Source organism: Mytilus edulis, chromosome 2 (assembly GCF_963676685.1).
Source record: "Mytilus edulis chromosome 2, xbMytEdul2.2, whole genome shotgun sequence".
In the NCBI taxonomy this organism is placed as follows: domain Eukaryota; kingdom Metazoa; phylum Mollusca; class Bivalvia; order Mytilida; family Mytilidae; genus Mytilus; species Mytilus edulis.
In genome coordinates this window covers 74,174,910-74,185,722 of record NC_092345.1, presented here as the reverse complement: position 1 = coordinate 74,185,722, position 10,813 = coordinate 74,174,910, and the positions used below count along the sequence as shown (strand labels likewise).

Below are 10,813 nucleotides of genomic sequence, written 5' to 3'. Positions count from 1 at the left end.
TTAAGTGTGGATTAATTCTGATGTCTATTGCAAAGTATTTCATGGTCATCAAAGAATGGAACATCCAACGTCCTGAGCGTGGGTTTATTCTAATGTCTATGGAAAAGTCTTTCATGGTAACCCAAGATTAGCACGACCAACGTCCAGAGCATGGATTAATTCTGATGTCCACTAAAAATTCATAAAATGGTCAAAGCAGATTGGCACATTCAACGTCCTGAGCGTGGAGTAATTCTGATATCCATTAAAAAGTCAAAGGATGGTCATAGAAACATGGCACATCCAATGTTCTGAGCGTGGATTATTTTCCGATGTCCATTGACAAGTATATCATGGTCATCAAAGATTGGACATCCAACGTTGTGAGTGTGGATTAATTTTGATGTCCACTAAAAAGTCATACTGTGACTTTCCAGTGGATATTTGAATAACTCATTTTCAGGACGTTTGATATGGATTCTTTCTTTTGACCACTATATGACTTTTCAGTGGAAATAAGGGGAAATCTCCATGCTCAGGACGTTGGATATGCATTACTTCTTTAACAAAATTATGATTTTTCAGTCGATGTCCACACTCAATTGAAAACAACGTTCAAACCTATGATTGCGTTTTGATAAAAACACAGATTTTACGTGTGCATTCAACACAAATTTTCCTAAAGACAAAAAAAAGTTATTTAAACAAAACGGAATTCACCAGCCGGTCTAACAAAAGTGGTTCTTAAACATTGCTAGTTGCCAAGGCGATTACCAAATACACGGATCACCAGATTTAACAAAATGAAACTTAATCATAAATTTAGTACCAAAGGGAAAACAACAAACTTGCTGACAGAATGGGGTATATTTATGGCTTTTCAGTCGATACCAGAATAAATCCACGCCCTGGACGTTGGATGCACAATCCTTGTCTATCTTTTAAATAAACTTATTCTAAAGGGTTACCAATTCAACACTGTAATAAGATCATTGTATATTGTTTTTATTGGTATAAATATTGATTTTGTTAGCAGTAAATTAAAAGCAAACCAAATATTATATTATATTAAACTAGTATGTTATATATAGATTATAACAAGGCATTTTTGATATCAGACCCCTTATTAGCAGTCATGCTCGAGGGATGTTTTTGACCAGACCAAAAACTGTTTTTAAAACTTTGTAAAGATGATTGTGTTGTAACATTTGTTTTTCATTTTTTAATTACAACGTAACAATATCTTTATTGCATATTTGCTGTAAAAATTAACTTAGTTTACAGCTTTTAACTGAGTAACCCTCATGTTAGCTTACCTAATAGTTAAAGTAAGCACTATTTGGTAAGATATTATTTCTTCATAATATTAGTATTCATAACTTAATTCATTTCTCCCTTTTTTATATAGTTTAGATATCAGGAATCAACTCCGTTTTCGGTATGATCCGTGTTGCCATTAATATTGGGCATAGTGTTTGTTTCTCAAAACATGTGCGTTATCGGATGTAGCTTAAGATGTATGTCGTCTAAATATTATTATTATCCACAGGATTTAACTTATGTAATTATATTTGGTGAGTGTTCAAACGTTATTGATTTTTCTACTGATTTTTTCTTAAGGTAATGCACAATTTAAAAGTAAAGTTTAACCTAATTAAGTTAAACATTCATAGATTTGTATAATGATTTAAATAATGAATGTATTGTATAAACAAAATATTACGCTGATAGAAGAATTTTTATTTGATAAGTATATAGAAAACTAACTCGAATAATTCAAGCCCTTTCCGTGTCCGATTTTCTCCCACACGAGGTTAATGTAGCCTTCGTAGATCAGCGGAATATAACGACTGAATTATTCGGGTTAATAGAAAACTGGCAAAATAGAATATTGACCCAAGCTGTTGGTGAAAAATTGCGGACTTATATATATATATATATATATTTTTTTACATAGTAATATTTTATTTGAATTTTACATTTTTTAGAGATACATAAAGTACCGGTATCTTATCCCGGCCTCGTTAACGTTAGTATATAGCATTTCAGTGATAAAGTTAGTACTTGTTAGTGCATATATAATGTCTAAAAATAGCAACAATCAAAATTCAATCTATTTAAGCGTGGGTCAGTTTGTGAAAATAAACTGATACAGTTACTGAATTAAAATTATATAAATGTCTAAGAATATAACTTAAACACACTAATTAATACATTAAAAAGTTCTATTAGATGTTAAATAGAAATACGCAATATTCGCTAAACAAATTAGCTTCATCAGGCGTTTGCATCTCTCAAGGTGAAATCGGATGCATGACAAAAAATATTTGTGTAGCTAAATCTATACAAGAGTTGAGGAAAAGTGTAACATGTTGCATAAAATATGTTTGTAGCTACAACTACATGAACTTGGAATAAAAGTTTAACACATTTATAGATGTTCGATTAATTGTATGAATTTCTATAAAATAATTTGTATGATTTTAAGATAATTATGGTTTTGATTTGTTTTTAAATCTTTTTTCGTCTCTCTCATTGAGTCCATCAGGTTCAAGAGTTCGTAACTGGTGCATCCAAAATATCTCTCTTTTTTGTCTTCCTTGTGTATCCCAATTTTGATTTTTCTCAATGATTTGAAATGTGACGTTTTCAAAATCATGTCCTGCTCTTAAAAGGTGTCTTGTAATTGGGCAGTTCCTTTCTTTTGTATAAAATGACCGATGGTTATTTAGTCGGATGTTAAATGGTGTTTCTGTTTCACCAACATATTGTATTTTGCAAGTTCCACACGTTAGAACATAAATGCAATTTTGCGTTTTGCAATTTGATGTTATGAATATGTTGTATTTTTTCTTTGTGACTGTGCTGACGAATTGGGTTTCGATAGCGGCGACTCTACAGCACTTACAATTGCCCCTTTCGCATGGTGTATAACCTCCGATTGTTGATATCTCCTGTTTAGATACTTTGGATGTTACTAGAATATCTTTGAGGGTTTTGAGTCTGCGGTAAGCCATAACGGGAGGTGATGGAAAAATCTCTTTTAAGGAAGGATCATTTTCAATAAGACGCCAGTGTTTGTGGACAATTGATGAAAGATTTGTCAGGTCAGGATGAAAGCTAACAACAAACGGGATTTTATTTGTCTGGGCCTCTTTTCTTTGTATTCAAGTAGGTTTGTTCGGTCTTTTTCTTTTGCTTTACCGAAAGCTTCTGAAATATTTTTGTTCTTATAACCTCTTGATTTAAGTTGCTGTCTGAGTTGCCCCAAACGATGGTTTAATTTTGATTCCGATGAACAAATCCGTTTTAACCTGATGGCTTGGCTGTACGGAATGCTCTTGGAGCAGTGTTTCGGGTGGCAATTGTTTGGAGAGAGAAATTGGTGTTTATTAGTTTTTTTGGTGTGAAGGTCGGTTGTCATGACTCCGTTTTCTAAAGTTATGGTGGTGTCGAGAAACGCAATTTTCTCATTTAAAACTTCAGATGTGAACTTTATCGATTGATGAAAGTTGTTACAGAAATCGAGAAATTCTTGCAGACGTTCTGCAGTTTCGTTACATTTGATGTCGATGTCATCAATATAACGGAGCCAAGACAAGGGTTTGTATGGTACATTCGAAAGGATGCGTTCTTCGAGACTCCCCATGAAAATGTTGGCAAAAGAAGGTGCCATTTTGGTTCCCATACTGGTACCATCAACCTGCAAGATGGAAATTTCTGCACTACATTTTACCAACCAAAAAATTACTTTTCTCTTGGAAAAAAACTTAAACTCCGCTATGTAATATTTGTGATGTCATCGACGATTATGAGCACTATTTTTTGACATGCAAATTTCTGAAATCATTTTGGGATCAAATAAAACTATTACTTGATAAACTTAAAATAGGACATCTTCTTCTTCTCTGGATCTTTACACCCTTTATAGGGTAACCATACTTTGTATGTCGAACAGTCCCACCACCAAAAAAAATAATTGAAGAATAAATTAACAATCGTAACACAACAACATAATATACACTATATGCATTTTTTAAGTCTGTATGTGTTTTTATAAAGGAGGTTTACAGGTTTTATTTTGACTTTTACATGGGAAGTTTACAGTTTTTAAGACTTTTAACATGCAATTAAAGGAAAAAGTATGATTTTTACTTTTAGCAGTTATTTTTCACATATTTTTTTATTTTTGGTTTACTGATCAAAATTTAATATGATAACATTTACAGATACCAGACACAAGTTGTTTCCTTTTTCCTTTTTCTTTTTCGATATTCAAATTTTGAAAAATATTCAGTCCAAACTGAATTTTTTCTGGTTTACAGATTAGGTCACATATTCACTTTTTGGATAATTCACTTTTTAGATAATTTACAAAATGAAAAAAGACAAGATTTTGGTCTTTGACCTTTAGGATTTCGCCTTTATATCTTTAAAGATAATTTGACATTAATTTATTCACTGTGAATTATGAGAACAATTAGAAAGATGATGTTTTTACAACTATTTACAGTTAATTCACAGAATATTGATGAACTGAAACTCTTAAGATTTAATGAGAAGGATTATACTGTTAAAAATAGTATTAAGTAGACTAAATTTTTAAAATGTTTTGTTTAAATTTTACATTGCTGTCCGCCCATCCTTGCCCCCACTCTCAGGCAGCCTTTTTCTTTGCTTGGTCTTTCATCACCAGTTGATATCGTGCGTTGTGTATGAGGAACACTAGTCTTCTTGATTGGAATTCTATTTGAGATATCAGGTCAGATGTGATTCTGTATATCTTTTGTATTTTTGTAATGTCCATTAATACTTGAATTGTCATTTCACATGTGAGATCTTCTACTCGCACATTCCCATTTGTGGTTAGTAGGTTCTTAATTGTTTGTAATATTGGATCTCGCAGGTAATTCCACGCTTCACATTCTATAAGCAAATGTTCTAATGTCTTTTCTCTACAGTCACAGGCTATACAATGATCTTCGGTTCCTTCTTTGTATATCTTATATCTTAGAGGTTGTAGAATATAAGTTCCAGTTAATAGTTTGATCTTGGTAGGTACTCTCTTGCTGTCTCTTGGAGATTGGTGCTTGATTCGCAATATTGGATGTATTTTTCCTGGCATGAATATATCACTGTTAAGGTATCGAAGACCGGTATAGAGCTTAGCTAGAGATGTTGTTCGTTCAATCCAGTAGGCATTGATACCTTTTTTAGCTTTATTTAACAGTTCATCCTTTTTCATCTGAATATCTAGCCACTCACTTGCATTTCCTAGGTCGTATTTTAGCATGATTGTTTTTACTGGAATAAACAAGCTGTTACTATTCATTGACTTGATGCACAATTGCCTCCTTGCTAGTTGTTTTTCTAAACTTTCGTTGGGTTGGGTACATACATTTATGAATAGGGTCATGACCTTTAAGTGTATTTGCGCTTCTACTGGTAGTATTCCCGTCAAGATGTTAATTGCCGGATCTGGTGTATTAGTTGGTAGTGACATTAGTTGCTTGAGCATTTTCTTTTGAAATTTTTCTAATTTCTCTAGATCCAGAGATTGTGGTGTCAGTAGATCCATTCCATATAATAACACCGGCAAGAGATGGATTTTAAACACGTGTATTATAGTTTCCATATCCAGTCCATTTTCACCATGGAAGCCACTTCCAAGTAGAGCATAAGCACTTCTTCTTGATTTTTTTATATTCTCCTCAATATTTGCTATGATATTTTTCTTCAAAGAGTTCGTTCGGATTATTCCTAAATGCATAGCTGAGTCAACTCTTGGCATAATAGCTTCATTCAATGTATATTCTTCCAGTAGCGTTTCTTTCTTTGTTGGCTTAGGTTTGATGTTAATAGCGACGCTTTTTTTTGGCTGTAGTTTATATCCTTCCATGCCAGCAAAGGTGTTTGCCATATTGATTTGTACTTGCATATCGGTTGTCTTTTTGCTCATGAGTGCGACATCATCTGCACATTCGCTAGTATTGCAGAGTATATTTTCAATTCTACATCCTAAATTTGATGTTTCCAGCATGTTAAGTAGATGATTGATGTAAAGCTTGTATAGATCCGTACTTAGGAACCCTCCCTGGCGTACTCCTTGTAGTACATTAAATAGCTCTGAAGTTTTGCCATTCCATTTAACTGCACTTGTTACATTTGTGTGCATACTCTGAATGATTGTCCAGTGTTTATCATCAATTCCAGCATGATAGAGCCGCTTCATTAGATGGGAATGTATAACTACATCAAAGGCTGATTTTTCGTCCAGCAGTACAAGTTCATATTCTTGATTGTTTCTTTGGCTTCACGGTATATTTCTTCGACTGGTAATGCTGCATTTGCCGGTCCTGAGCCTGCTGTAAATCCTCGTTGAGTTACATTTTGTGTTATAAGTACTGCTGGGTTGATCCTTAATTTCACAATTGTTTCTATCACTTTGTTTAATACAGGTAATACAGTGATTCCTCTGTAATTTGTTGCCATGTTTATCTCGCCTTTGTTCTTAAACACGGGGGTGAGTAATCTATCCTTTAGCATGCCTGGCACCTTGCCTTCTTTGAATATTATGTTTATGAGGTTTACTAGCAACATTTCCAATTTTTTTCCTGCATGTAATATATGTTCGACAGTGATTCCATAGATATCAACTGATTTTCCTTTATTAATTAATTTGATGGCCTTTTGTAGTTCTTCTAGTGTGGCCGGTGGTATATTCTTATCTTTCACCATCTCTGTAATTAATCCTATTTCATATTCTACTTGCTGGTGATATTGTCTATTCTCTAAGACTGTAGATTCCTCTGGAGTTGCTAAGTTTCTAAAGTGCTGTTTGAAGCCTTCCATAACATTTTGCTCACCAGACATACATATGTCTCCTACGTGCAGATCCATGATAGCATTACCCCTGTTCTTTCTATTGTTCTTTACAAGTTGATGGAATAGTTTTGTATCCTTTGTTCTTGTTTCCATTATGCGTTGTTTCTCAGTATCTTTGACTTTAGAATTTTCAATTCGCACCTGTCGCCTGAATTCCGTTTTAGTTCTCAATCTTTGTTGTTATATATTTTTTTCAGGGTCCTTTCTTTGTCCTTGCTTGACCCACTGCGCATAATATTTACGCATCTCGTCTAGGGCTAACTTTATATCTGGAGACCATACATTCAATTTAGGTTTTGCGTTGTACCTAGGCTTGTTTGAGGCACATGTAGCGGCAGCATCCTTTAGAAATCCATGTACCTGCTCTAAGACGGATGTAGCTTGTTCTAATGTTTCTAGCGGCATGTTCAGTATAGAATCTGACTGTTCATTTGTAATGGCTACATATAGGTCAATATCAACTTTATCCCATTTGACAGCTCGGTTTGTACAGTCCTTAGTTAGATTTTTGCAATCAGCATCATTCGAGATTCCATATAATATTTTCATTTTTATAGGATGATGGTCCGACGTGTTGTTCATAACGCTGTTCAGCACTTGCTTGTGTGTTGGCTTGATTTTTCCAAGTTTATGTAGGAAGTTCTCCAATTCTGAGCATTCTTCTCCATTGACCTTTACGAATGTCTTTCCTTCATTGTCGTATTTAAGCCCAGTCTCTTTTACAAACTTTTCCAGATAGTCCTTTCTCTTATTTATTCTATCGATGTTTCCTAAGTCTTCGTTTAGATCTCCTCCAATTATTATGTAATGTGTATCTTGATATTTTAGCACTATTTCATTAAGTTGGTCTATAGTGTCTTTAAATTCCTCATAATGATCTCGACTTCCAGTTGATGGCAAATAAATAGATATTAATATCAGATTGTTATTTTCTTTTCCTAAGACTTCCACGCATTGTATACGCTCTCTTCCGTCATCTAATGTTTTAATTATACTATCCAAATTCATTTTCCATATTATAGCTACTCCTCCATAACCTCTTGGCAAATATATCGGTGGGAGTGGATCATACTTATCCACACCTTTAGCGGCATAGTTCACATTTGCATCGATTTCTCCTATCAGATTTAATTGTCCTTCAAATAGCCAATGTTCTTGAACAAGTACAAAGTCATTTTGTCTAATCAGATCCCTAACCGTTGCACTGCATGATTTAATACTTTTACAGTTGAATGATACTATTTGCAGTGTAGTATTTGAGGCTTCTGTTGGTTGTGCTACCTGATCTGCCATTGGAGGCTTTGTTGGCCTAAAAAATGCTGTTGGTGATTTGGAGTTAACGGGTTGGCAACTAAGACTTGTTGATTGTGATTAGTTGATTCTATGTCAGAAACATCGGTTCTAGCACTATTGTTTCTGCTTTGCTCGTTACGTCTCCGGTCTTGTACCGTAACATGTTTTCTATTATTCGGTTGTATGTACTGAGGCCTGTTGATTGATGTTAATTTTTGCGGCAATGATGGTATAGTGGGTCTTTCCTGTGGGGCAGTATTATGTACGAATGGCATCTGGGTTATGATGATAGGTGTCATTTGTCCTGTATTCTGGTGAGCATTATATATAGGCGGCGGAAAGTTGTACCGAACAGTATCGTTGTTGTTGATAGCATCAGGGCCTAAGACTTGTCCTCTTTGGCCTTCATTTACATTATATCCTGATGTCATTATATTGCACCCTGGTTTTAAGCTTGTAGACTCTATTCTTGGCGGGTAGTTCATATTTACTTGTGCTACGCCGTTGCAAACTTTGTTCTTAAGAGGGTTTTGGATGACCTCATGGTTTGTAGGTACGCTCGGGCTTACTGTTGAGGCTATATTCATTGCAGCTCTACCATTTTCTTCATTACTTTCATAGCTTGGGTTATTGACCCTATTTTCATGATGTATGTCTAGTCTTGCATCAGTGATGTTTAGGCTCTCCGCTACTTTCTGTAGCTGATTTTCTACCTGGTCCATAACGAGATTTGATAATTTTTCATGGAAGGCTAGTATTCTGTTGTTAATTTTCCCTTGCATTTGTTAATTTAATGGTGTTGAATGCCCCATACCTTGCGGATTACTGATATTAGTACAGTGTTCATGTCAAGTCTACGTTTCATTGTATTGACTAATGATTCCAATTCACAATTCTTGGATTCTAGGTATTGGCAACGAGTTTCCAGGAGCACTATTTTAGACTGTTCTTCTTTGAATATTTTTTCTTTCATTTTCAGATGTTCTTCTGCCTTTCGCAATTTAAGTTCTCTCTCACGGATCTCTCTTAGTTTTACAATTGCAACCTCATCTTGCTCAATACGCTCTGATGTTGGTTGTTCATGAGTTGGGAATGGATCAAGGTTTGTCCTTTGTGTTGTTTTTTCCCATTTCTCTGGTTTGTCTTTTTCTCTTGTGCATATTGTTGGTTGTTATTTGCTATTTCATGATTGTTATGCAGTCCCTGCCTTTTAGGACTATTTGTTCTTATAATAGCCGTCTCCTGGGATTGCTCTGGGTTGTTTTCTTCATTTTCAGGCAATTTACAAGACTTTATAAATGTTTGTCTAGTATCAATTTGTTCATTTTCATCTTGAGTTGGTTCCAGTCTTTCGATTGTGTTGCAACAGGAGTGGCATGTGAGACTGTTACCACTGATTGTCATGCACTCAGGATGAGCTATATCATTACAAATATCACAGATTTCATATTTATCATCCATTATGATTGTGTCACATACATTGCATGTTTCAGGACTTTTCTCAGTTGAGTCATCATTACGGCTACTGCTTATTTCTTGGGTGATTTCTGGTACGTCAATGTGAGGGTAAGAAGTTTTGCTGTTTGCACCTTTTTTTACTGGAGACAATACTATTTGACTTAAAGGTTGACATCTTGGCATATTCGACATGTGTAGTCTTCAAGTTCTTCTTTTTCTAACAATTCGATCTCCTTTGTTGAGAGGCGTTGGCAGTTGTAGTGTACCCAATGTCGGCCTGAGTTACAGAATGGGCTTTTTGTTCTACAATTCTTGGTACATTTGAAACATTGAATGCCGACTTTTTCATCTTTATCTGCATATTTCGGTTGTACTCTTTTGCCTTGTAGAGCTTGTTCAAGTTTGCTTTTCATGATCTCATTTAATTTAGTGATGGTTTTGTTCTTATCTCCATTATTCACATTTTCTATTAGCTTATGTATTCCCTTTATGTCTCTGTCGCCAAAATTTTCAGGATTTTTCCCATTTACCATTATTGTACAGGTAGTAAGGTACAGGTTGACTGTGTAGGTTTGGATCAAGTATAGAATACGTGATTGTAGTACCATCGGACTTATATTTAAGTCAAATGAAGTAAATCGGTTCTTATACAAATTACATAATTGTAGTACCATCGGACTTATATTTAAGTCAAATGAAGTAAATCGGTTTTTATACAAGTTAAATTATTTTCCAGGTTTATTATTTGAAGATTGTAGTTATGTTTAATCGCCATATTAAGTTGGGATTGACAGGTCGACAGGACGACAGGTCGACAGGTTGACAGGTCGACAGGTCGATAGGTCGACAGGTTGACAGATTGACAGGCCGACAGGTCGACAGGCCGACAGGTCGACAGGTCGATAGGTCGACAGCGACATGTAAACAATTAGCTTGATTGACAGTCCGACAAGTCGAAAATGTAGCTATTTCTTTTTTTATAATTTTACAAGTTTAGGCAAACGGTTCTACAGATAAAAAAACATAAGCATCAACACATCCAATAACAGTATAAGCTATTTATAGTTTTTCATCTAATATATAAAAGAAGTAATTGTATATTTTATTTGAGAGGAAAAATTAAATTTCAACAAAACAAAACTCGTCAATTACTTTTTCTTTAAGTTTACAGTGGCGCTTTTTAATCCATTTTAGTTTA

General features: G+C 34.6%; 1 protein-coding gene across 1 annotated transcript; it reads right to left on the bottom strand.

Annotated features, from left to right (window-relative positions):
- Nucleotides 1-6,228: 6,228 nt before the first annotated feature.
- LOC139511014 (uncharacterized) lies at nt 6,229-6,957 on the bottom strand. Its single transcript, XM_071297579.1, has one exon. The coding sequence runs from the start codon at nt 6,955-6,957 to the stop codon at nt 6,229-6,231; it is 729 nt and encodes a 242-aa protein (XP_071153680.1).
- Nucleotides 6,958-10,813: the final 3,856 nt, after the last annotated feature.